This window comes from Phragmites australis, chromosome 13 (assembly GCF_958298935.1).
Source record: "Phragmites australis chromosome 13, lpPhrAust1.1, whole genome shotgun sequence".
Classification (NCBI taxonomy): Eukaryota; Viridiplantae; Streptophyta; class Magnoliopsida; order Poales; family Poaceae; genus Phragmites; species Phragmites australis.
In genome coordinates, this window is record NC_084933.1 from 31,050,665 (window position 1) to 31,077,566 (window position 26,902).

The 26,902-nt window shown below is 44.9% G+C and overlaps 4 protein-coding genes and 1 pseudogene across 4 annotated transcripts; 2 read left to right on the forward strand and 3 right to left on the reverse strand.

Moving 5' to 3' along the window:
• Window positions 1-484: 484 nt before the first annotated feature.
• LOC133889663 (uncharacterized) lies at window positions 485-2,627 on the forward strand. The gene is made up of 2 exons (XM_062330111.1): window positions 485-1,543; window positions 2,084-2,627. Exon 1 carries the CDS (start codon window positions 590-592, stop codon window positions 1,400-1,402), a length of 813 nt encoding a protein of 270 aa, XP_062186095.1. The 5' UTR covers window positions 485-589; the 3' UTR covers window positions 1,403-1,543; window positions 2,084-2,627.
• A 3,263-nt stretch (window positions 2,628-5,890) lies between these two features.
• LOC133889629 (putative B3 domain-containing protein Os04g0676650) lies at window positions 5,891-10,185 on the reverse strand. The gene is made up of 9 exons (XM_062330078.1): window positions 9,903-10,185; window positions 8,988-9,278; window positions 7,781-7,908; window positions 7,573-7,701; window positions 7,105-7,191; window positions 6,861-6,961; window positions 6,665-6,711; window positions 6,508-6,584; window positions 5,891-6,419 (listed from the first exon to the last, which is right to left on the reverse strand). Exons 1-9 carry the CDS (start codon window positions 10,183-10,185, stop codon window positions 6,291-6,293), a joined length of 1,272 nt encoding a protein of 423 aa, XP_062186062.1. The 3' UTR covers window positions 5,891-6,290.
• A 1,948-nt stretch (window positions 10,186-12,133) lies between these two features.
• On the reverse strand, window positions 12,134-15,524 carry LOC133887824 (transcription factor SRM1-like). The gene is made up of 3 exons (XM_062327809.1): window positions 15,395-15,524; window positions 14,782-15,184; window positions 12,134-12,922 (listed from the first exon to the last, which is right to left on the reverse strand). Exons 2-3 carry the CDS (start codon window positions 15,180-15,182, stop codon window positions 12,421-12,423), a joined length of 903 nt encoding a protein of 300 aa, XP_062183793.1. The 5' UTR covers window positions 15,183-15,184; window positions 15,395-15,524; the 3' UTR covers window positions 12,134-12,420.
• A 630-nt stretch (window positions 15,525-16,154) lies between these two features.
• On the forward strand, window positions 16,155-22,946 carry LOC133887826 (probable protein arginine N-methyltransferase 6.1; annotated as a pseudogene).
• Window positions 22,947-23,261: 315 nt separating this feature from the next.
• On the reverse strand, window positions 23,262-24,984 carry LOC133887823 (protein ASPARTIC PROTEASE IN GUARD CELL 2). Its single transcript, XM_062327808.1, has one exon. The coding sequence runs from the start codon at window positions 24,682-24,684 to the stop codon at window positions 23,278-23,280; it is 1,407 nt and encodes a 468-aa protein (XP_062183792.1). The 5' UTR covers window positions 24,685-24,984; the 3' UTR covers window positions 23,262-23,277.
• Between the last annotated feature and the right edge of the window lie 1,918 nt (window positions 24,985-26,902).

Sequence of the window (26,902 nt, forward strand, 5' to 3'; positions counted from 1 at the left end):
CTTTCCATCACTTCGCAATCACACAAGGAGCCCTGCATAAATGTCCAATTTGACAGCACCCAGAGTGTCAATTACTACAAATTTATACTTACTAACTGTCGTCCCATTTTGGAAGTTCAAAAGGGGTCAAAAAAATAATAAGTGGATACTATTGCAAAGATATTCATATTGAAAAATAATAGCATATGAACTTTAAGATTAATTTTTCAACTTAGATGATTTTAACGATGGTATTTTCCAAATTCATCTAAAGTTTCAAAAACACCATTGTAGACTTGATTCCATCATCTAAAAACGCCAACGATCTTCAAAGAATTATAAACACGTAAACACTCGATTAATTTTCCTAAAGTTTTACCTCAGTGATAGCAGTATATGACAAATAAAAGAAAAAGAAAACACTACTGGTCCAGTAATCCAGTTCGGAGCAAACCCACTAACCTCTGGCGCTCTCCTGCCCCATAAATAGCAGGCCGCGAACCCGCTCCACTCCCCTCTCTGTCCACCGTCTCCTCCTCCCATTACTCACGCCGCGACGCCGACACCTCCTCGCTCCCGCCCCACCATCCAACCGCTCGCGCCCCGTGCCATGTCGTACAGCTACGCCTCGCGGCACCGCGGCGGCACGTCCACGACGATGCTGGCGGCCAAGGTTGCCTTCGCCTCCGCTGCTCTCGCCGCGGCCGCCTCCTTCGCACGGCTCGCGGTCCCGCAGCTCATGTCCGTGGCCGGCGCCGTCTTCCCGCGCGTGTGGGCCGTCGCGCGCTTCTGGCTCGCCCCGCCATACCTCTTCGTCACCGTGCACCTCATCATCCTCGTCATCTGGAAGCTCTCCGACCACAAGCACTTCCAGACCCATGCTCACCACAAGGACCCCTGGCCGGCCTCTCACCACACTCCGCACCCGCCGGCGGCTGCTGTCCCCGACGCTGAGGTTGCCTCCCCCGCCGTCAGAGCCAAGGAGGAGTTCAACTCCTCGGCCGGGTACGACGAGCCCTTGGAGCCTGAGTTCTCCCCGGACTCCGGCGGCGGCGAGTCCTCCTGCGTCACCACGGAGTCCGACGAGGACGCCTCCTCCCACCCCTCCTACCTCGTGGACGCGAGGAGGAGGGTCGCGCCGGCGCACCAACACGCAGTTCTTGAACGGGAGCTCTCGCTGCCGACCCAGACCGTAGACTGCGACGGCGACGGCGGCGACGACGACTTGGACGCCACGTGGAACGCCATCATGCAGAAGACGCGTCCGGCGGCCGCCGCGCCAGCGCCTGCCCCTCCCCCTCCCGAGCAGAAGTCTCCGCCGCCGCCGCCAAGAGCGCGGGACCCGTCGGTTGACGCGGAGGAGATGAACCGGCGGTTCGACGACTTCATCAAAAAGAACCGCCACTCCTTCGGGCGGCACTAGGCGCCCTCCGATCCGATCCAGCCTCCCGTCGCATCCGTACGATACGTATATATACACACATCTTTGGTTTTTGATCTTGGTGTGCCGCCGAAGAGATCGCCGGAGCGGAGGTAGGCGGGCCAATCAAATCGCCATGCTTAGGTAAATTAATTAATCTCCTTTGCAAAGCAGTAAAAATCCGTTCTTTCTTAAGATTAAAAAGAGCACTGCTTGATTAGCCGGAATGAGTTGTCGTTGGCGTGGCTGCTTTCCGTAAGAAAGCAAGAAATTGGTCGGCTTCTGCGAGCGCAGTCCGGTCCACTTCTTTCCCTTTCGGTGCCATTAGGATCTAACTGTGCATGCATCTTTGCTTAGTGCTCACTAGATGTTTCTGTGTCGGGCCTCTTCTTTTCCCTCTATCCAAACAAGCAATTCTCAGTAAAATTCTTCAGAGCCAAAATTCTCAGTACAAGTGTAAAACATCTTTATGAAGTCTGGATCTCTGAATCTTCAGCGCTTCAGAAAAACAGCAAATATTTTCGGTAAAATATTACAATGATACTTACAGAAAGTTGTAGCAATCAGTAGACGAGATGCCAATTTTTCTTTGAAAATAAGATGGCTACAGTGAAATGCATAATCAACAGGTGGCCAAAATCCTCAAACTGACGAGTTTGTTTACATCCTTTCTGGAATTTGCAGGTTACGAAGGTTCTGGAATTTGCAGATTATTGGATCGATGGTGGTGCTGTGGGAGTAGCTAGAGATGACCGTAATGCGCTGAAATGATGGTTTGAGTTGGTACTTTGCCGTTAGGTTCTCCTTTTCAGTTGATCGATCCCCTTGCTGGCTTGCAGGCATTTGTTCTTAGCTTTCCCTTTTTTTCGCTTTGCTTTTCCTACAGCTCTTTTACTGATTATAACAGTGCTAATTGTCCAAGTTCATATGGTGCTAATACTGGTCAAGTAGTAGGTGTGCCTGTGATCATATATAAACGGCTGCTGCCACATGGTGTGTGTGTGTGTGATTTTAGGTCAATGACCATACCACACCTCGCTCCATGATTCTTTCTTTGTTATCATGGAATGGTCATTAGAAGCCTCCTGTTCAATGTTGCAACAGTGTGTATTATAGTCACTCTTTGTCTGGAGTGAACAGTCAGCAATTCTCGACAACAAAGCTTAGGTCCATGTGCCACTGTTGATAAAAATATCACATATAAATAAACGGTGCAACTGTGATATGAATATATAGTTGGCAAGTGACAATGGTCAAGAAAGGATTTGTTTTGCCGTGTTGTTCCTTTTTCTCTCTCCCACACTGTTCTTCTTCTCTCCCCTCCCATGTGTAAACGGCTAACGACAAACAAATCACCCAGTGGTGAAAATCATTGAGCTGCAAAGAATCAGAGACCGCTTTCTTGAAATGTAAAGGCTGCAAATCTGATATGACAACCAACTTGGAGCGTCTCTGTTGGTTTGGTCCTGGCATGATGCCCAGAGAACAGTTTCAACTTCCTGTTGCTATCCAGGTACTTACTACTGGTGGTAGTACACATGCGTACTTTGTTGTGAAAACTTTGTAGTATTGCTTTCAGTGACATAAGCAGAATTAGTTCCTGATGAGTAGAAGTTATAGTTTCTACTACTACAAGTCATGTTCAAGGACTGTACTATAAATTGATTACCCTGTAAAAAAGGTTTGGTAAGGCAATTAATTACTTACATTCTGACAATTCTTTGAACAGTGAAGGAGATAAATTTGTATTTGTACATGACGAATTCTAACTAGTTACTAGTTTCCTTGAGATCAGGCTGAAGAGGAGTGTGTCCCTGATGCTACTGAAAGTGGCATCTGCTGCTTCATAAGCATGGCTCCTCACATCGCAGATCGCACTGCGAAAAAGGGCCATGAAGTGAACCATTCCTGCTACAAGCACAACTGCATGATTGAGATTTGGTGAAGCAGAACATTACATTGCTTTGCGTGAAAGGCCGCACCAACAAGTCCCAAAACCCTCCTTTATCGCGATTTTCGAAAGCGCATTTCGCGTTTTATCCTTGTCATCCAGTCAACTTATCTATCAGTATTCAGATCTGGATGGTGGATTCCTTTCCCCTGCAGCATCCCTAGTCTGCACAATGCATGGGCTGCATTCATCTCAGCATCAAAAGGACTAGATAGATGCACTTAAATTTGTAATGGCTAGCTGCACCCTGAATTCCTAGTTTCCTACTGCCTATAGAAAAGATGTCACAAATTCTAATGGTTATGCATGCAACTTCAGACATCCCATCTGGATGTTAACACCTGTGCCATGGACAAGTAGTCCTTGTTTGTGGCTACCCTTTTGTTTGAGACTAGTAGGGTTCATAGGGACTCACCCTAGGCTTCAATTATGACACTTAAACTAGTATCAGGAACAGGGTTTAATCAGCACTTCCACTGACCCTGCAACAACATCAGTGAACGGTTATGGCGACAAGGCAACCACCACCATCTCTTTTACAAGAAATTCTGTATGGGTAGCTTGGAGCTTATTATGCACATGTGGTCCTCATGCTACTCACCACCCAGAAATGCTTGTATATGTGATTGTATATATGCATGTACGCAAGCTGATCACCACCTTGTTATGGAGCGCAATGCAATGCAACCTGCAGTGCTTATTGTATATATACTTGCAGCGGCTGCTGCGCCTATCCTGTCCAGCTGAAAGAGACGCCCGGGACAAAGTGCAACGAACAACGCGGGGCGCAAGATAAGTACATGCGCAATGGCCTCGGCGTGATGGATGCATCAGGGAATGGCGGGGCCATGGCCCCTGGATGATGTGAGGTTGCTGAGAAGCATCAGCTAAAGCGCCGTCGCCGTCGGCCCCCACCACCGCCGGCCTAGCGAGGTTTGTCGCCGTCTCCCGGAATATTTATGGTGGCGCGTAGCCGTCGGCAACTTGATGTTACCTTCAGCCGATCGGTCGGGCTCCTTCCGCTTGTGAGCACGCACTACTTAAAAAAAACTATTTTTCAAGATAACTAAAGTGTCTTTTCACGAACAATTCATATCAAAACGTTTAAGCAGTTCTCGAGAACTTATGTGATTTTGAACCCTTATGAAAATATACTTATGACATGTGCATATGGTAATAATACAATTTTCAGAAGCAATCGATATAAGAAACCACATGTGTAAAAAGTCGTTTTCAGAACGGTTCCTTATGTGAATTGTCTTTGATCACAAACAGATCATAAATCAAGTGAAAATAAAAGTATTTATCCTTATCCATCTAAACTCAAAAGGTAATCCCAGAAAAAGAAAAGGTTTTTAGGAACAGAAAATGTTTTAAATGACCCAAGATGATATGCTAGTTTTGGAGATTGGTCGTTGGGTGATTTCAAATCTCCTTCGTTTTCTCGAAAGAAAAAAGAAATTGTCGGACAATTTGGAGGTACAAGTAACGCGCTGTCAAGATTAGAGGGTGTGATACATTGTCGTACATACGTTTGGTAGCCGTAGTCGTTTTCAGGCCATGCTTGTGTGATAGTAGCCCGCATGATTGCGTACCTGTCAGGTTAATTGAACGAATCAAATAGCCGGATTAGATGTCAGACTATTCTTCGGCTCTCTTAACAGCTAGTGAGGCACCCTTGTCCAAATGCAAGTGTTGCACTGTGTAAGAGGTCACAGTTTTCGGTGAGCTTTGGCTGAGACTTGGGGTCACATCTCCCCTTGGTCCCTGTACTATACACCTGCCTCGGCTGTGTAACCTGCAGAGATTGGAATACCGTTTGCCAACCTGAAATGGCACTCCATTTGTGTTGGTTGTCAAATTAGTAGCTCACTGAGGAGGAAAACCAGGAGAGAAAAAAATATTAAAGACACAGTGATAGGATAAGTATACCCAGAAGAAGTGAACGAATTATATCATAAAGTGATGGCCTTAATCCTACTGAGCAATGATAAACCTGGCCTTCACATCTTTCGCAAAGATGATAAACCTTCACTCAGATGTGTCATGGGTCAGTTTTTCAAGCAGCTAACCTTTTCTGCATCAACTAGTTTTACGGAAATTGAAGCAAACTAAAATATATCTCAATATTTCCGTTCTTAGAAAGATGACAAGAAGATGCAGCATGATTGATTCTATCATGGTCCCTAGCTAGGTTATATGTTCATAGATGCTACAGAGCTGAGGTTGTGCTACATGCTTCCCTACATCTTTTCATGATACTTTTAAATCTGTGCTGCTGCACCTATGTTGCTCGTGTGAAAATAGGGTGCATTTAGGTCACACCAATTAACTTGATCTACATCTCACTAAAACCTAACCCTTCCTGTTGATCCGAAAAGATTTAACATACTACGACAGCCAAGTCCAATCGCAACATTAGCTGTCCGGAGCAGTGAGCCGACTTGATGTCTGTCTTATGGTTACCTACACCCAACCACTACTATGTTCTTTCCTGTTTGTGCCCAATAGAAATTCTGCTCCATTATTTCCCTTCTTTTCCCAGAAAACATCTACAACTTCAGATATGAATATCAACAGAAGTAAATATCTACGGCAGCACCGTTGGCAAACCCATAGACCATAGACCACATCTCTGCAAAACCAAAATCATCCAAATGAAGGAGTGCAGCTACAACACCCACGATCACATTATTCTGTTTCCTGCAGGATTATCCAGATACGGAATATGTACATATACAAAGCAACGACATTCACCACAAGCTACATGAAACGGCATAGTTACCGACAAACAACACAGAAAATTGATGTTCTTTCGGACGGATCTATCAGTTCTACAGGCCTAGGGAAGTCCAGCCTGAATTCAGTTTCAATGATACAACCTCACAACAGTTCTGGATGCCCTCGACGATGCTTTCTCGAGACATGAAGCTCCATCTATCAGGTCTTCTTGGGCCGAGAGCTCAAGGCGAACCCGCACTCTTCACTGGTGTTCCCTTCATTGATGCATTCGCATTCCAGCTCTTCCATGGTGGAGCTAAGCTGGATGGCCTTCACCGCACGGGTAGCCTTTAAGAGAGCACAAAAGAGGAGAGAAGCATAAGGAGACCACGAAAATACGATCAGATTACAGGTGGAGAACATAACTTTGACATACATATCTGCCTGTGTTCTTGTTTTTGTAGATGATAAGGATGTCCCCTTGTTTAAGGCCATGCCTCCTAACAAATTCACCTGGCAATAGAACATGCAACTCTTCAACTTGTGTAGAAAATTAGAAGATCAAAATTACTTTTACTCATTGTTCACCATACCAGTAGTTTCCAAGACATACATTCTGCTCTTATTATTAGGCCAGAACCTGGAGGGGGGAAAAAGGCAGATATTTGAACTCTCAAAGCTGTGAGACTTTCACTTTGTGAACGTCCTTTTTAGCAGGGAAGCATTCAAACCAAAACTTTTGATCATCAGAAACTTTGAACAAGGAATAGTATAGGTCGATGAAGATACCTGAACTTAAACTTCCATGTAGCTGGAAGCACCAAGTCATCCATTTCCAGTATCATGCCATCCTTTTCAGCCAAGGCTGGGAGATTAGCCTCCGCATCCCTCTACAAAATTCAGAAGGCAGTTAAATGCAGCACACTGGTAGCTCATAGTGAAATTTGTTGCTCGTGCTGGAAATATAATTGATGCAGCACACAGTGTATCAACCAGAGAGTAAACTCGATTGAGAGAATATACAAGTATTTACCTTTGGCACCACAATTCTTCCAATGTTTCCAACATCACTGTTTGTTAAGCCCTTGCGCAAGACAGTGCAGTAGTCTCGACAGTTGACCTTCTGTAAAAGATTCGTAGGAGAAAAAAGCAGACTTAGTTCAGAAGCAATTCACTCCAAACTGCAAATATGATGATTGTGTAAGTGGTTCAGTGGTGGATTTTAGCATATTAGTACTACCTACTGGAGAGCAGTACATTTTCTGCATTTTTTCCCTCCTCCTTGCCGAGTAGTTTTCACAATAGAAAAAGAACTAAAGGTAGAACTACTTGTTGAAAATTGTGAATTCATTTCTTTTAGTCTTAAAAAGATTAATAGAATAGTTGTCTTTACTCTTAAACAATGAATGTGCAAAATGATTTCTGGAGTTATATAAAATCCTGTAGAATAGAAAACAATTAACAATAGGATTAACGAAGCATGTGCAACTTGACAACATACTATGTTATTCATTGCAGTGATGTTCCCGTTTCCCTCGTTCACGTTCTCGGCCTCCGTAACTGGAGTGGGTTCCTGTTCCTCACTGTAGTCACTCTCGATCTCTCCACTTCCAAAAAAGCTTGTTGTATCCTGGAGAATTGTGACACCACGACCACTTATATGAACTCGAAATTCTTTCACCATACTAAAGAGCTAGTCCAAACCTTACCTCTAAATTATCGACATGGACGTCATTGAATATTTGAGCAGAAGAATAGTTGGTCGGTTTTGGAGACATCAATTGAAAAGGTGAAGCAGGTACCGCTGGTGCAGCCTCCTTAAAGCTTGTCGCAAACCCTGCATCACAAGATGCATGCTCAGAACGAATGAATGGTATTTTAGTCAACAAAAGTGAAAAGGCTGGAGCCCACATCCTCCCGCCCTTGCCCTAGAGCCCACCCCTCCCGCTCCCACTCCACCCACCCAGACTTTTGTAGCTCCTCGTCCCGCCGCCATCCCTACTCACTATTCCCAGCACTCTCACGATTGGCCCCAGCTCTCGGTAAGCTCATTGACATGTGGACCTCAAACTCTAACACTGAACCCAAACCGAACGTGAACCTAAACCCTAACCCCACCAAACCCGCTCTTGTATCCGATTGCAACTAGCAGATTTTAACATCAGAAGAAACAAGGGCGCTAGGTTACCAAAGATAAAAAGAGGGAGAACCCTTTATATAGACTGGTGAATGAGCACATAGTCAATCAAGGCTTTGTCCTTGTTATCAAATAAAGAAGGTAAGCAATTCATCCAAAATGTCATAAAACCCTAGGCTCGTTCTATACTTTATAATAGGAAAACAACTCATGAATCTACTTTGATATCTAGAGGATCACGTGGATTGACACGTGTATCGCCTCATATGGTGAGCAAGGGATACACACGTCTAAGATAATAAATGGGATAGGATCTTGGAAAGAATCTTCTTAGAGGAAAAGACTGATATGTCCTTACTCAGCATATCTCACCACCGCACGGTGGCGGACGCAAGATAGATTTGGTAGGAGGCTCATCTACTTATCTCTCCTCGAGCCCCGCTTTTCTTCTTCCTCTCCCTTCTCCCTCCCCTCTCTCCATCTCCATGGAGTGCCAATGAGTAGAGAGGGCTTGAGAGCCCCGCCCTACTACAACGTCACTCTTTCGGTTCTCCCGATGCCTCTATTAATAGAGATAGTAGCTATAGGGAATGGGACAAACAGTTTCGACAAACTTGGCTAGCTATATATATATCCACTTCAAATAGTACGCTCAGTCTCACATGTTTCCCATCAAATTCTCGGGAGTTAAAGGAAACCCTAAAGATGGGATCCCTCCTCTCCACAATCATAAAGACTCAACTAATGCAAATATGCCATTTATCAAAAGCAAAATATACCTGAATCGTCTTTCACATGATTGTTGTTGTTGTGAAAGGAAGGAGCTTGAAGCACATCCGTTGTTGCAGGACCATAGTTAGTGCAGTAAGGGTTCGTCGGCACATAATTGTTAGTCCATGTATTGGTTGTCGGGGACACATTTTGATGAAAGCCATAGCTGCTGCTGCTGCTGAAGGTAGTGCCATGAGCGAAAGACATGAGTGCATTGTTTTGCATTCTCCAGTCCGCAAAACCTCCTTGATATTGCAATGATCCAGTGTTGCCGTAGGGAGAATAACTCTGGTAGCGTCCTGAAGAATAAGTGAGCAAAAAGCTAAGAGACGTTAGCTAGCACTGCACAGGAAAAAAAAAAGAAGAAGACCGAATAATAAGATGAAGCAACATGTAGCACAAAATTTAGCAAGAATGACAGTATCATAGCAAGATGATAAATAACATGATGCCTGCAGGAAATTGCTAATCATTTGTCTATACACATATAGCTAGTTATGTATCAGATAAAAGGGCCGGGATTGCTACATAGCTACAAATGGTAAGGTCTCATATGAAGTTGGGATGCGAAAAGGAGCTGAATTCTACTTCCTACAATTCCCTTCAGTGATCTTCTCATCCTGAAGTGATTAAAATGGCAAAGAAGATCTTACGAAGTGAACAGATCTCTACGCACAGACGAACACAACTTACATAACGAGAGCAGAAACCCTAGCTAGTCCGCAAAGAACAGCCGCGATGAAACCGGATCCAACATCTAGCTAGGGTCCCGCGAGTCGATACACAGATCCGAGCGCGCATCAAAACCCTAGAAACAACGTCGGAGAACCCCTAAATGACAAGATCACGGAGACTCCGACGCAGAATCAAGCAAGCATGGCGCGCGCGCGGGTGATGGTGCTACGACGTGAGGCGGCACTGACCGGGGGTCGGCTGGGACTGCGCGCGGTTCTTCGGCGGTAGTGGCGCGAGCTGTGGTGGGGGTGGCGGCACGGCGATCTGTGGGGAGTACGTGGGGCGTGGCACGGGCACCGGCATTGCCGCCGGCGTGGGGATCATGCCGGCAGGGTACTGGTGGTGCACGTTCGCGGCGCTCGGCGCGGTCCTGTGGATGGACGCCAGCAACGCCTGGTACTGCTCTTGCGTGAAGGCCCTGCCGTTGCCTGCGCCGGCGCCGCCGGCGGACGAGCCCTTCGCGTCGGCCATGCGGAGCAGCGACGTCGTCTTTGTATGGCTTGGTAGTGTGAGAGAAAATAGAGAGGCGGGGCGAGGTGATGGTGGCCGCGGCCGTGGCCTTCAAGAGGTGTGGGTGCTACTTGATTTAATTAGGACTTGGGGGAATTTTTTTGTAGAGGAGGAAGGAGATAGGAAAAGGAAGCCGGCCGGCGCTGCCAAACAAAGCACTATAAATGGAATGGAAGCCAAAAAAGAATGCGTTCATGAAGGGCTTGAGAATGATACTATATTCTATAGCTAGGGTTAAATCAAGGGTTTTGTGATAAGGTTATACCTTGTGTTTTATTTAGTGGTGAAGGCAATATTATTTTTTACCAATATGATTCTGATCATAAACCCGATACAATATTATGGAAGAATATTTATAAATAGCCTGAGTTGTTTATGTTTCCCTACAAAGCCCATGTCGCTTTTCGACAACAAATAGAGCCTACACGTACGTATGCACTCGTGCGCATCCGTAGCTGCTTTTAGTTTCCTTATAAAGAGGCAACGGTCGATTGAATGCTCCACTAATGAACTTTTGCTTCTTGTGTTGACTCGTATGGAAAGTTAAAGTAGTTACATACACATGCCGGGGTATAATGGCAAGTTTGTAAAATTCATGATCCTGAATCGGAATAGAGAAACTTCGGTGAGATAGTCTTTTATGATAGGATCATCTAGGGTTGAGGATAGGGCACAAGAAATCACTAAAATTATTCATAATACGAGAATGTTCATGATTCTAATATAATTATGCTATGGTTCTATTATGATCGTACATGATTATATGACTACAACTACGATACTACTAGATATGACTCTTGATACAACTTGAATCGTATTGGTGTTGATAGGATCCTACAACTAGGATCACGGTTTTAACAACCTTAATATTGATAGGTCCGCTGTGGGTGTGAAGTAAAATCGTTCTCAATTTAAAAAAAAATCTATTACGATGTAGAACCGTAAAGTAACCATGAAACGTTTCTGTGAAAATTTGAAGAAAAATTTGAAGAAAAATTTCACCATGCTTGAAGAAAAGTCATGATGGTTGATTGGATAGCAAGCGGCACATCCATAATTCCAAGCCCCGCTTTAAAAAATAAATAAAAATCCAAGTCTCCTACAAGACAAATCTGGAGCGCGTCTCATTTTAATTTGCAAACTGAAGTTTGACTGCCGGTTCCAGTGCAGCAATACTACATGATGTGCTGCCGTCATGCGTGATACTTGGCATGACATGTGGACCCGCTGCGTCCCTGTAACACTGCCACTCGTCACTGCCATAGCTATAGTGACGCGAGTTTTGGCTACAGCTGCATGATAGGGCGCGGCGCGGCTGGCAGTGCACGGCCGTAGCATCGCTCACGAGGCCAACGGTTTTCACATGGTTTTTCCACGAGGTTACATCTCGCCGGCTGGAGATGACCCCATAATCTGAAACGATATCATTTCCAAGTTTTCCTGTCACGTTCTCGCTCTCATGATTAGCAACAATTAATCACTGTTTCTTTTTCTTAAAAACTTCAGTGGCCTAAAAGAAAACTCAAGTGCCAGATCCGTCAAGCTATACATAGTCCAATCTGGCGGAACGAATGAACAGCGATCGAGCTACATAAAACGAGAACGATGAGCTAGGCCGTGAGAAAAGATCGTGCGATAGATGGTGCTCGTGCTATTGCCAGTCTGAAACACACGTCTGGTACCAAGAAACAGACGGAGAAAATTACACCATACGACACCCGCCGTAGCAGACTAGCAGTGCGATGTGCGATTATTCCTCACAGAAATGAAGAGCGATCAGGCGCTGAACCAGGAACATGGCAGCTAAGCGGATAGTCTATATAGTATCGCTTTACGACTATGGGAAATTTCTCGTTACACATGATCACTGCAAATATTTAACTACGCAACCAGTTCGGGAAAGTGGACATCAGAAACAGGACAGCAGGTATACAATTACAAATAACAGATATACTGACTCAACCCCAACATCTAGCCTGATGGCTGCCAGACCGAGACATATAGCATGACGGCAACCATCCTGAAACACTTGCAGCAGGTGTACATCGAGTGTTTGCATGGAACACAAGTGCATAATCTGCAATGTCCTCAAAATGCTACATGTAATAACAGTTTGTAATGTACAAGAGTATATTGATTGCTTTATTGAGACATGGTAGAGCATCTACTAAAAGCAACACATGGATATTACGTCCCTCATCCATGAGATGATGGGGGTGGCATCGGATAGGCCATTGGAGCAATGTTTACTGGGGCACCAGGTACTACAGCTCCTGGAACCGGGGTGTGCATGCCATAGGCCATATGAGGTGGAGCAGGAACAGGCAGCGTAACTGGAGTCCCAACCGCTGAGACAAGGGGGCCACCAACTGGCTGTCCAATTGTGGTACCATAAGCATCGACACCTGGAGGTGTATTTGCTGGCTGTGGAGATTGCTTAGAGGATTTCCCAGGATTTGCAGCCTGCCCATTTGTTTGACCAGTGATTGGCCCCTGTGCAGCTGATGCATCTCTGTTGTTCACACTGGTGATGTCATGTATACTTGACCGTCGCCTCTCTCTGTTCATTGAGTTCAGACGAATAAAATACTTCTGTGCATGGCTAGCTACTTGAGTCGGTGTCCTTGAGATCACAAAGTTCCGTGAGATGCTCCGCCAGTCACCTTTGCCATACTTTTCAAGTCCAAGAAGGAACAATCTGCAAAATCAAAATCAAGTGGAAGAGCACATCAGTAGCAAGTAAAACCTGGATGAAGGAAAGCTTCCTTAAAAAAAAAATCAGCTCCAGAAGAAAGGAGCAATAATTAGACTGAGAACATTCAGAAGAGGAAAGACAAAGCAGAATGCATCATCTATGACTACATGCCACTCGAATTGTACTTCACAGCAAGCACGTGTCAATGACTAGAACACCTCTTTAATCTTTAGGTATATCTCACATGCTTGTGAATTAGCTGCATACTCAAGGCATTTCTAACCACTATTTGCTACTTCTTGCATACAACTGCTTCTGCTTCATCATTTCACTTTCTGACATTGGCTCAGCAAGTTAATTGTGAGTGGACACCATTTTCAGTCATTCAACCATTAAACTAAACATTAAATCACAAAGAAACCATCTTCTTTTTTTGTCACGGAAGTTCACAAGAATTTCAACTTTATCACTCATACAACACACAAGATATTGTGAATTAATCACCTACCGGAAATACTGTAAACACGATAGTTTAGCAGGCCAACAAGAGGTTGCAGATAAAAATAGGAGTACTTGTAAAAGGTACATATAGCACCTACATGCACACACAAACATGTGATGACTTCTTCAGGATTTGCAATTTAACACCGAATAAAGCATTGCCCCAAACATGCCACGTACCAAATATCAGAAGATGCTAAGTAAAACACATGAGAACAGAAAAAGAGTGAGAGAGAGAACACACTAATAAGCATGAAACTAGGTATATAATAGAAACACCTAATCGCGTACATCGGTATACAATAGAAATACCAAACTATGTAACTGAAGTAGGAATAAGGAGAAAATAAAAGGTATATGGTAACCGAGTTTTCCTTTTTACTGGCACTAAAAACTATAGCATGGGCAATTAGTTTATCACGGTCTATTCAGCAATTCTTGAAAGACAGCTTGCCTGGAAAAGAAAATGGTCCATACAAGTCCATGACACAGAGGAAACAAACATAGAACATGGACAAATGCATCCAAAATGCTCTTATTGCTAAAAACAATGACAAAAAGATTTTCATGCAGAAGGTGAAAGCAAATTAAACCATCTATAGCCCTGCTAATGATTATCCCACGCCTATATTGTTAAACCCAGTACAGTTTTTTTTGGGACCAAGTACAGATTGATGATGCAGTTCCAAACTTTAAGTATATTACACTCATTCCACCATGAAGCCATCTAATAGCATATCAATGACTGTTCGAAAGACGTTGACAATTCATAAATGAATAGAGTTGAATAATTGCGAGCGTTAGCCAAACTTACGAAGCATGCAGCATTTTATCAAATCCACCAATAGGTGAATGCCAGCTGAAAAGAATCATGCAGAACATACCTAATCCGCCAAAACGCACAAACTGACACTCCTCCATGCACTCAGCTTATCCGTTGAACAGCAGCAGCTAACTATCTAAGTAACAAATTTCCAGAATCTCCGACAGAATACGACAAGGACACAAAATAGAATATGCAATTCATCTACTGAAATGGAATTGGATCCTACCTGTGCTCGTCCCCAGCCCAGCCATAAAAGTTCAAGCAGGAGGAAACGGCCTAATGCCCTGATATGCACGATGCTGCAAACCGACCCACACCTAGTAGGCTAGTAGGTGGTACTGGCTCCCAATTTTGCCACCAAGAGTAGCAGGTAAAGTACCTAACCAGCTGCTTTCCAAAATCTATGGCAACTACACGGATTAATTAGCATAATCCCCGATAAAACAGTAACGTTATATATTCTAACCCAGGCAATTCAGCTACCAATTAACCATCCATTGCAATTTTAGGCAAGAGAAACAGAGGTGAAGTCAACCTGTGCTCGTCCTCTGTCCAGGCGATCCCCTTCCTGCGCTCCTGCTCGGCCGACTTGGCCGACCCCTTCTCCCCGTGCCCCCCTCCTCCCCCGCTCCCCTTCTTCCCACCCCCACCGCCGCTGCCGCCTTCCTCGGCGCCGCCGTCAGCAGCATACGTCGGAAGCGGCACGCGCCCCGCGTCGATGCCGTCGACGTCCTCCACCAGCAGCTCGTAGTGCCGCCGGACCTCCTCCGCCGTCTTCCCCTCGACGACCTCCGCTATCTTCTGCCACCTCGCGTCCCCCTCATCGTCCTCCTCCGCCATCGTCGCGACCGCGTTCTCGAACGCCTTCTCCTGCTCGCGGGTCCAGAGGCCGGCCCCCTCCTCGCCGCCGCTGCTGGTCGCCTCCTCCACGGCCATGGCTGCCGAGCAGAGCTGAGCCCGAGGATTAAACCCTAAGCGGAATCCACGAGTAGGGTTTCGAGGTTTTGGGGAAGGAAATGGAGTGGCGGCGCGGCGAGCTAAGAGGAGTGCCAATTTGGTTTTGGGAAGGGAATAAATTGGGGGCTTCGAGAAGCGGAGGGGAGGAGCCGGAGGAGGAGATCTACCGGCCGGGGGACGTGCTACCTTACCGCGGGGATATTTTGGTTTCACCGCGCGCGGCTGCGGCTGCGGCTGCGAGAGAGACGGGGGTGGAGTGCAGTGCAGTGTCGGCCCTTCAGTGTGGGAGGAGCAGCGTCTTGGCCGCTGGCGCCGGCGGCCGGCCGTCTCAGCGCGGGAGTTCGATGATTGGCGCGGCGGCGAGATAAGCCAATCGATCGAGGATGCATGACAATCATATTATAATATTCGGTCAATTGACTATCGAGCTCTAGTCGTTCCATTGTCAGTTAGCAAAAAAGACATTGCATTACAATATTTTTCAACTAACACCTCAAATCAAGAACAGGTAAAAAATAACAAAAGGGCAAAACTAAATTTCCTATACAAGTGTACCCTTACAAAACGAAGACCATTTGCAAAGCAAAATATTTTCTATTGCGTGAATCTGTTATTATATAAAAACATAAAGCAATTTGATTTATTGCCATCGTCTTTAAAACAAGGTCGTATCACATTTGACATACCTACACCATAGTATCACATTACAAAATAGCTTCTTTACGTGTAATCACCCTAGAAGATTAGGTATCTGACCTAGTACTCTCTTTCATAAAAAAGTACTTATGTTTTTTTAACATAACACAATTATTAATGTGTATCTTTGGTCACGTTTTCTATTAAAATATATTTATAAAATTCAACAAATTTACAAGATTATAAAAATATTTTTCAACATAAATCTACACATATAATTTTTCATATTTTCAAACTAAATTTGTTAAAAATTATTAGTAATCAAAGTTTTACAAGTTTAACCGGATCCCATCCAAAACGTGACGGATGCGGTGGATTTCCATTTTTCAGCCAAAAATTGAGAGGCCGATCTGTCTCCCGCGGTTTAAAACCACCCTGGCAACGCAAAGCAAATCAAATCAAATTCGAAGCAGCGAGCCGAACGAGTCGGTAGAGGGGAGAGCACATTCACAGAATCTCTCTCGCCTCCCCTCACTCTCACTCGCCATGCTGCCGTCGCACCTCAACGGCCACTCCCCACTCGCGCGCCGCCGGGGAGTCCCCAGCCGCGGGGGCGGGATCAGGGGCGGCTTCTGCGGCGGCGCCGCTGGAGGAGCACGACCGCATCTACTTCCAGTCCTACTCCCACATCGGCATCCACGAGGCCATGATCAAGGTAAGCCTCAGCTCCGAACGCCCACATCCACATCCGCACCCGATTGAATCGCTTGCTCGTGCAGACCTTAAAACCCTTAAACCCTAAGTAGCTCGCCAAATCGCCTTGGGTGCCGTGTTTCGAATTCGATTAGTGATCTGGCTAAACAACGTGTGCTACGTTTCGTTTTGGCAGAACCGGGTCAGGACTGATGCTTACCGCACAGCGACCATGCACCATCAGAAGTTCATCGAGGGGAAGGTAAAACTGCTCACCCTGAGTTGGGGGTTGGTTTAGTATTTGGACATGACGGAGGTCTAAATTTCAGTGATGGGTTCCAAAATTGTGCAGGTTGTGATGGATGTGGGGTGTGGGACTGGAATACTCAGTGTTCTGTGCTCGTGCTGGTGCAAAACGAGTAAGATATGGGATCCTTCTGTTGAAACATCTGTCCATTTTTTAAAAGTGTTGTGTTTGCGTTGGAGCATGTTGCTACTCTGCTTTGTTAGTTCTGGTCCTTTAGATGATACTAAAATAATTTCACATCTGTTCCTACTCTTCATTTGTTGAATTCTGCTCTAGTGAATATTTGTATACCCTGTGCTAGGATCAAAATGTAATTTTGCAATTATACAGTTCTGCTTGCCAATCAGCAACTTAAATGAATTGTCTGTCCTAAAGCAACAAATATTGGAAGATAGAAATTTAAGACTTGATATTGTCCGTGCTATCAGAAAAGTAAACCCAGTTTAAATCTATCAGTTATATATTTCTATTTGACTTATGATTGTGACAGAAATCTGGGATAATTAAAAAAACTGGCAAGACTTGGGTTTTGACAGAACTGCATTTGACTAGAGTTGATATTGATTTGTTTTTCACAAATCTATTTGTTCTGCCTTCTGACTTGTTTTTTTTTCTTTTTCTTTCAGGTATATGCTGTAGAAGCTAGTGAAATCGCTACCCAGGTAACACGTTACTTCTGAAGATATGCTCCGTGTGCTTTCTTTCTTCTGTTTGATGTTTCTCTGTGACATATCTAAATTTATGTTTCAACCATTTTCAAAGTGAGAAGTTCCATTAGGCTAGCTATACAATATATGAACCTAGTTTCAGTTAAAAATTACATGTTTGCAAAGTGACGTACCCAATGCAACGTGTTCCCATGATGAAAGATGATCCATTTGGCAGTATCTTGTAGTTACTTTGAACTTTCCTCTCCATCTGCCAGCATGAATAGAATTTACCTGCCCATACCATGAGGTACAAGTAGGAATATGACAACATAGTACAAAGACATCTTAATCATCGCATATATAGAAGGGCACCTTTGTGAGTTTGTTTTCCACAAACAATTATGTTTATGGGTTTGCTGCGCAGTGAATTTTCTAGATTTTATTTACATCTGAAGTTTGTAGCTGCTTGTTTTCAGTAGTGAGGTTATTCTACAAAACTCTTCCTTTTCATGCAGGCTCATGAAATTGTAAAAGCAAATAATCTAACTGATAAGGTTGTGGTCATTCATGGTCGAGTTGAGGTGAGATTCTAATTTCATGTTTCTTTAGTTGGTGCTTGTTAGATTCCTTCCTTCATTATGTGTTGGCAACTTCGCATTACTGGTCTTTTGTGTTTCGAGCAAGTTTGGTACTTTTCTTCTCTATTGAAGGGTTATCTGCATTTACCTTGTTCTACAGCTCCTTGGTTTATTAGAGTGAGCACAATGTTAGCATGATCAGGGGAAAAATATGTGTTTCCTTTTGTATTTGTATGATTTATCTCTGCTTCATTATATCTTTATTGAATGCATTTACATTTTTGTTCCTTACTTTCTTGCCTTTTGATCTGCATTTTTTTTCATTACTGTTGAATTGACATTGCAGGATGTTGATGTTGAGGAGAAGGTTGATGTAATAATATCATAATGGATGGGTTATATGCTTCTGTATGAGCTGCCTTTTTTTCAATGTAGTTCTTGTGGATCATTTGCATTGCATTTTGATGTGCTCTTACTTTTGTTAGTTCTAAATTCTTCTGATTTTCTCTGTAGAGTATGCTGCCAAGTGTCCTATTTGCAAGAGATAAATGGCTTAAACCTGGGGGTCTTATTCTTCCTTCTCATGCTACGGTATAATTAGTATATGAGGTTTAATTCCTCATGAATGAGTACTTGTACACACGTGCCCTCTGACACACAACAGCACAAACTCTTGAGGCACAGAAATAGCTCACTACTTTTTCAAGATGTACCTTCTACCTTGCCTGTTTGCTACTTTGCTTAAGTCATTAAATAAGTTTTTAGCTTAAATAGGTGGAAGAAATATCTCTGATGATTCTAAATATTACTTGTTTCAAATGTAAAGGGTCTATCATATGAGGCCAGAAATACTATTCCCTGCACAAACTGAGCCTTGATTTACCATCTTTCACAATGAAACACCAATGATGGTATGGTGAATCATTGTCCGAAGCTGAATGCTTATGCACGATTCTTTTCCATAGCTCTTCATGGCTCCCATAACAAATCCTGAGAGATATGAAGGCAGTGTTGATTTCTGGTGTGATGTCTATGGCATAAACAGTAAGTTACTACGATATTCTTTTAGAGTTCCAATATACATGGTAGTTGTCATCTGATCCTGGATGGTGGCTTCTGCACGCTGTAGTTTGATTTTGAGCTTTGTTGCTGCAGTGTCTGCTCGTGTCACTTGCCAAAAAACTTACATCTGAGGAACCATCCATTGAAACAATTGGCGGAGAGAATGTTTTAAGTTGGCCGTCTGTGGTGGGTCTTGGATAAGCTCCTGTGGATCATATTCACCTGTTTGAGGCTTATTGTGATTGAATTGTAATTGCATTTCTGACATTTTTTTTGTCCTTGGATGCATATTGTGGACAGGTCAAGCACATCAATTGCTGTACTTTCACAACTGAGGAATTCAAAACTATAACAGCAAAATATAAAGTTTCATCAATGATGTTAGGTGAGTGATGTGTCTTCAGCCATATATAGTGTTCTTCCTGTGTGCTGAATTTGCTATTTAGTTCCATTTTATTGTAGTTTGATAATATCTGTTATTTGATGTCATTTTAGTTGATTTAAGGAACTCTTGACACTGAATAATTTCAATTCCAAAAGTATGTCAAGTATAGAGCTAAATGTTATATTTTCTACACAACTTTGTAAATAGAAGTGCTTCTTTGTACCATGTGATTTAGGAGTAATATTGGCCAATTTGACAAAAACCACAACAGATTTAAGGGTTGTTTTAGTTCTGTGCAAGATGCATTATTTTATTATTTGTAGTCATGACAATGATCCATCATCTCATTGATGTGTTTGATGCTCTTATGTTTGTTCCTTTTGTTTTTGTGGTTATCATGTCCATATGTATAGGGGATTTTGAACAGCGGGTTTTCAGATCTCTTTGTAACATGCAAGTTAAACCATAGGTATTCATCAACTGTGTAGTAACATTAGTTTTCCACATTGGCAATGAGCTCTGATTACATGTTAATCATAATGCGATAAGTGATCATGTTCATGACCAGTCAGTATATTTCCTCATTCCCAAAAAGTGGCTAGAATGTTCAGATCTAGTTTTTAGATCTGAACATTCTAGCCACTTTTTTGGGTATCTAAAGGGCTTCCAATGAAAAAAATGATGAACTACAAAGTTGTAGATCTCGTTGAGGGCTATAATTTTTGTATAAAGTTTATCTCCATCTAAGATCATGTAAAAAAGTTATGATTCTTTTAATGGTGTCACCAAACCGTATGGCGACAATAGGCTGTGTCGCCAAACCGTGTGGCGACACAAGGCCTGACGGCTTTCATTAGGGCCCACAAAGCTGTGTCGACAAACCATGTGTCGATGTGAACGGCGTCACTCCACGGTGTGGCAACATTGGTATATTTTTGAAAATTTTCAAAACCAAGTATTATTTTTGCTATTCCCGTTGGAAAAATTATTATTTAAAAAATCACAGCAAATCTGGTGCTTTTGCATTTATTGCTGTGGCATTCTTAGAAGCCTGTGGTTGTGAATGTAGAATATCTAAATTTATAGTTTTGGCAACTTATTGACCATAAGTAAAGAACTATGTTCGATTTATACAAGAACTTCAGATGGCAGCATTAATCTTTTATGACCATTAATTATTTGTTCCTTCATAGTTCAATCTAAAGTTCTCAGCTGCATTTTTCCGCTATTTACTCTAATTGTGAAAAAAATTCTTGCTCTGCGGATATTTTTTCCTACCAATTTCACAGGATAATGATTTATCTTGGTTCCTTGATAAGAAACCTGAAACTCTTCTTTTGCCTGTGTGAAGCTCCTGTTCATGGCTTTGGTTTCTGGTTTGAGGTGGACTTCAATGGGCCTGCAGAGTCTTCTCACAACTTCCCTTCCAATTTGAATCCCCTTGATACAATACAGAAGAAAAGGTGACGAGGATTAGACGACACAGTTCTGCTGTCCACAGCCCCTGAGGATGAGCCAACCCATTGGCAACAGGTCTGATTTGTGATAACAGTCTTTTCCTTCACGAAACATTTCAGTTTTCAGTCACTCTTGCTCCTTTGCATAATATGATCTTGGACCATCTTCTGCAGACTATTTTTTACTTCCCTGATCCAATAGAGGTGAAACAGGATCAAATTGTAGAAGGCTCTGTAACGGTGTCTCAGAGCGAGGAGAACCCTCGCTTTCTGAATATTCATCTCTTGTGCTCGTAAGTTTTTCTACCTGTCGTGCATCTATAGTTCTATGCAGATGCTACATCCACAGTTCTACTATGTTGGCCAAAGCAACGTGTTGCTCAAAACGTCTTGATATTATCTTCTTATACTGTTTGGAATTTGTCTGTGGTGTCATTTTAGCTGTCCGTATAGGTAATTCGGAAATGCAAGGATGAACAATGGCATATGCTGTCTTCTTGTGCCATTAATACGTCATTCGTGGAGCTTTTGTTGGACACAAATTTAATGGGAAAAATCCTATGAAGAAATATAACAAAAGCAAGCCAATTGTCAAGCCCTCCCAGCCGTTGTATTCAAACATTTATGATTATATTTAGGAACAAGTTGACCCATATTGTCTTAGAATAAGCCATGATTTGATCTGAACTTTCCATGCAGAGGATGCATTAATCTGACAATTTGCAAGCTGTCCTGTAGTATAAAGGATATGTAGCTTTCCATCAAGTTTGCATTCACACTTGTGTTTAGCATCGTATCTTGAATTCTTGCTATCATGTTTTATGGCACTAGTTTTCACTTAATATACGAATATTCAGAACAAGATCTTTTATCTTGTGTTTATAAATCAGACTAGCACAGTTCCCTGGCTTTTATCTCTTATGCTCATCATTTTATTTTGGGGCATTTGCAAATACTTCTCTGGTTTTTATTTTTTGTAAGGATACCACTCGAATGATAGTTTTAATGGCATTTTTGTAATTTTCTAGTGGCAAGCTTGCAATAACACCAGGAGTAATGGTTTCTTTGCAATTGTTTCTTTTATTTTTGTACAACAGCACGGGAGGACAAACGTTGATGAAAGACTGTCATGCTATGAAGTGGTGTTTGTAATCACTGTAGTTGGATTCCCCAACCTCCTTAGGGAAGATCATACAACTCGCAAGAGGTTCTCTCTCTGTAATCACGAATTGAACTCATTGATTGATGCCAAACTTCTTGTATGTACCATTAACTGTAGCACCGGCACTGAGGAGATGAATCTGTACTGATCATGCAGATTTTGCATCCGAGTTCATTGAATATAGGATTGCAGGGTGAAAATTGGTCGAGTGCTTAAAATTGGTAATCGATATTTCGTCTACATCTTCTGATTAAACCTTTGAACCTCACTGTCTCAGGAGTTGGGCGGCAGGATGAGACGATAAAGGAGTCAAGATGAGATGAGGAGGATAAAGCGAGTAAAGATGGATAAATTGATGAGCTGTTTTCTCTTCAACCCAAAAGGATACAGCTTGACCTTCACTTGCTGTGACATTGAACTTTTTTTTTTTTTTTGAGAGGCTTGTACTTTAGTCATGGTGGCAAAGTCTGCATAAAGGCAAGGCTTTTACGTCGATGGCGTTCACCACGAAAATATCGATGTGGTTGCTTTGAATTTGCTTGTTTGAATCCAATTGTTTGAATATGCGGTCTTGCATGTTACAGTTGAAAATTGCCCGTATAACGCTAGGGATAAATTGTGGATCATTTTCTGGTGCCAAGTGTTGCTTGCTTTGTCTCGACGTCTGCGCAGGCCAAGTGGAAGGGTGAAAGCCGAGGTGCTGCATCATGGGTCCAGGATATCATCCCTTGCAGGCTTTGCACAAGCCAAGGGAAACATGATCCGCGCTCGGCAGATATTGCCATCATGCACACTGCAAGCGATCGCTACGTTGCTGGCCTGGTCATGGCTGCATTGCATTGGAGACCTTAGTTCATGTAGGTGACCTGGTCATGGCAGCACAAGGGCAGAATTTACATTTCCAGGTGAGCAGATCAATTCAGCATATACTACTCTTTCCAAACTTCAGGATCTCCCTAGCACCCAGGAAAGGCACACACACACACTTACATTTATACACTGTAAGTACCTTTATTATGTACTGCGTACATTTATACACTGTGCGACACAATTCCATTCCGTATGCCTACATTTAGCAAGCATATGTACGCCACTAGACGAGTATTTATGCTAGTATATAAATTGTATGTGCAAGTGCAACCGCTTAGCATGTACTGGGTCCGAAGCCAACGAACCCGCTGGCCGAGTCGACGGTGATCTGGATGCCTTCCTGCTGTATGTTCCCCAGGATGGACAGGCCCGACGACGACGGCGCGAACGCCAGGCAGTATATGCCGCCGTCCACCTCCAACAGTAGGTTCCTCGCCGGCAGCGTGAGCGTGGCGCCCTCGTCGAAGTAGAACGACACGGTCGGCACGCGCACGCTCGTGTACCCGCTCAGGTCGTAGCACGTGTCGAACAGCGACACGGCCGGCGCGCGCGGGAGCCCGCCCACGGCGCTCGCGAACGCGTCCCGCAGCGCGGCGTACGCCTCCTGCGGCAGCCGCGTCACGGCTGTGCCGGTGTCCATCACCACGCCGCCGGCGCCGTCGTCGGTGAGCTGGAACAGGCCCTCCTGCAGCGGCAGCTTTTCGTCCCCGACGCCGATCCCCGCGAGGCCGACGTAGTAGAAGGTCGGTGCCTGCGGGTTGCGCACGAGGGGAACCCACACAGCGCCCTCCGGCACCGCCTCGGTCCGGCCGAGGACCAGCGACCCGGCGCCGGTGTTGGTGCCGGGACCGCGGCTCGCGAGGCAGTAGCTGAACGCGCCACCGGCCGCGCCACCGAGCTGCCCGACGAGCGACATGGGGCCCCAGCCGAGGCCAAGCAGCCCGGCGGCTCCGACGAAGAGGCCGTGGTTGCGGTGGCCGCAGCCTATCGCGACGCCCTGCACCGCCGTGGCTCCGAACGTGAGCGTCTCGAACGCGAGCACGCCCTCGGTGTACGACCCGTCTCCGTACGACACCTTGTACTGGCACTTGTCTGATTCGCCGCATCCGGAGGCGGGCAGCATCCGGCAGATTTCCGAGCCGCACGACACGCCGGAGAAGGACGCCGACGTGGAGGGGTCGAAAAGCGGGTCGGCCTGCGCGTAGCACTGCGTGCACGGGCGGCACTGCACCCAGATGACGTCGCTGCCGGAGTCCACCACGAGGTACTGCTCCGTGGGCGGGGAGCCGATGCCGACGCGGACGAAGTACTCGCCGCTGCCCTCGTCGAGGCCGGACACCACGTCCGAGCCGAGGTCCGTCGGTAGGTAAGTCGACGCCGGGGACAGGCGACTCACGAGGTACTCGGCGCGTGCATTGTCGCGGGAGACGAGGTCCAGCACGGCGTGGCGGCGCGAGGGGTACGTCGCGCCGGTGATCGCGTCGCGGTGCAGTAAGTCGAGCGAGGGGTTGCGGCTACGGTGAACAGAGGAGGACGACGACGACGACGATGAGATGGTCGTCGTCGTGGTGAAGTTGTGAGGGTTGATGTAGTGGAATCGTAGGGACGAAACGTGGGAGATAATCACCATGGATGTTGAGACGAAGACGAGGAGGAGAAGTTTGGTGCTTGCGGTGTGCATGGTTCTGAGGTTGAGGGTGCGTTCACGCGCGCTCTTTTTGGTCTGTCTGCTTCAACTGAAGTGATCTCAAGTGCATTGGAAGTGAGGAAGCATGCATGAGTGAAGGGGTGGATTTATTTGTGCCGGCGTCTGTGTGTGCACTAGACACTAGCTAGTAGACTCGATCGTCATTTCTGTACCTGGCAACTGCACTGTTGTGTACAAGGTGTGTAGTGCTGTCGTAGTCGTGTGTGAGTGTGACTGCAGATACTACAATGGTATGGTTGGTTCACAACTACTGGTGCGCTGCCTACTTGTAGTTCTCTTTGACTCTGTTCATTCAAACTAGTAAAATCTGACTGAAAATTAAGCGAGAAAAGTTTGCATGCGCATCTGTGTATTTGCATGACCATGCGTATCTGAAGCTTAGGTTAGTGCAAATCGGTCATAATGCAGAACTGAAGCAAAACATCTTTATTCACATAATATATACACATGAGCTTGCATAACCTGGGAGGCTCTAATTAAACCGACTTCAGTTGAAAGTGACTTGCTTTCGGTAGAAATGCAATTGATCTGATGCAAATATTATCTACTTGTGTATCCGTTTAATCACAGGACAAAAAGAAAACGTTACTTTTACTATGGTGACAAATTTAGCTTTTTATTATTATTTTGTTGTTGATTCGAACCAGGATCACTTCATTCAGATATTTATCTTAAGCATAATAAAAATGTAAGACAAGGATTATTTTACCGAATCCACTACTTGTTAGCACATCACAGACAAGTTAAATGAATAGTTGGCGACAACCCTGCAGTGAGCCAGTGAGAAACGTGAAGGCAAAGCATACATATGTCCTCGTGCTTCGTGCAGAAGTTATGTTGGATCACAGTCAGTCCGATAGCGAGGCAGCATGATTCAGTTTCGTCAGTTTTGGGCATTTTTGAGCCTTTTTAGGTGCTCACTTTCCCTCCTTTTGCCTGAATAAAAAGGCCTTTTATAGATTCGATCTCGTCCTTTATCTTTCATGATACTTCTTTAATATCCCGGTGGAATCAGTGCAATTAGATACTTGTTGTGTAATGAACTAAATGATGATCAAATTAAAGTATATAAGACAATGCTTGCTAATTTCCATTTTCTGCAGAACAAGAAGTATATGTATTCACTATTCTATCTGCCAACGCAGTGCATACATGCACACAGGTATAGTGAATTGAACCTAGACTCCAAAGAAGCATTTCAGTACGTTAAGGAATCTTCAAGATCTTGCCAATCGGTACATGGTGATGAGGATTGTACCGTGCCGACCATGCGTTTTTGATGTGCAATAGTTTTCAAATGCATCTATCGCTGACCTTCTAAGGGACCACATAAAACTAGCTCCTTGCACGACCGGATCAGTCTTTAGTTTGGTTGTGCTGATCAACGTGTATCTCTAGAGACGTGCACTAGTATAGAAAGTGCCTTTACTGTTGGCTCTAAAGTCCAGCAGTGATTGATCTACAGTGAAAGTCGCATTCCGATCACTGTTGGTTGTACAACTTAAAAGAAAGAAAATGAGCCGACTCGACTACCGTTGCCATCGGCGTGCTCCGCCCTGCATAAGAAAATGCGACAGCACAAAGGCGTTGCCGCCGCCAAAGCTCTGTATGGAAAAGATCGCCGCGAACAAGAGGCAACAGATGACGTTGAGCGTCGGCCGGAGCTCCTCGTTACAGAAGGAGCGGTACTCGAGCGTGTCACCACCGTCCTTCTTGACGTCGACCACAAGCACAGATTGCACCACGCTGAAGATCTCTGCGGCCATGGCAAGCCAGCCCTTGGGTCCGCCGCGCTCTTGGTCACCTGCATCCACCCGTCGCTGCTGTCATGCCCTGGTCGGCCAACCCCGTCCTTGGACCCGCGATGGTGGTGACGTCGATGAAGGTAAGGTTCTAGCGGCACCCTTGGACCTGCCGCCATTGGGGTAGCCGCACGGCACGCCGGCCTCTAGATCCCCTTTGACGTCCTTGCTGTCGCCCGCTATCTCTGCCCCTAGCGAGATCCATGGCTGGATCCCACACGGATCCACCATGGATCTCACAAGGGGAGGAGGAGAAGGAGGAGGAGACCGGTGGGAGAGGAGGCAGGGGAGGAGGTCGGTGAGGGAGGAGATCATGAGGAGTGACACGGGTGGTGGGGTGGGAGAGGGGGGGGGGGGCAAGAGAGACAGAGAAAGAGAGCGAGGGAGGC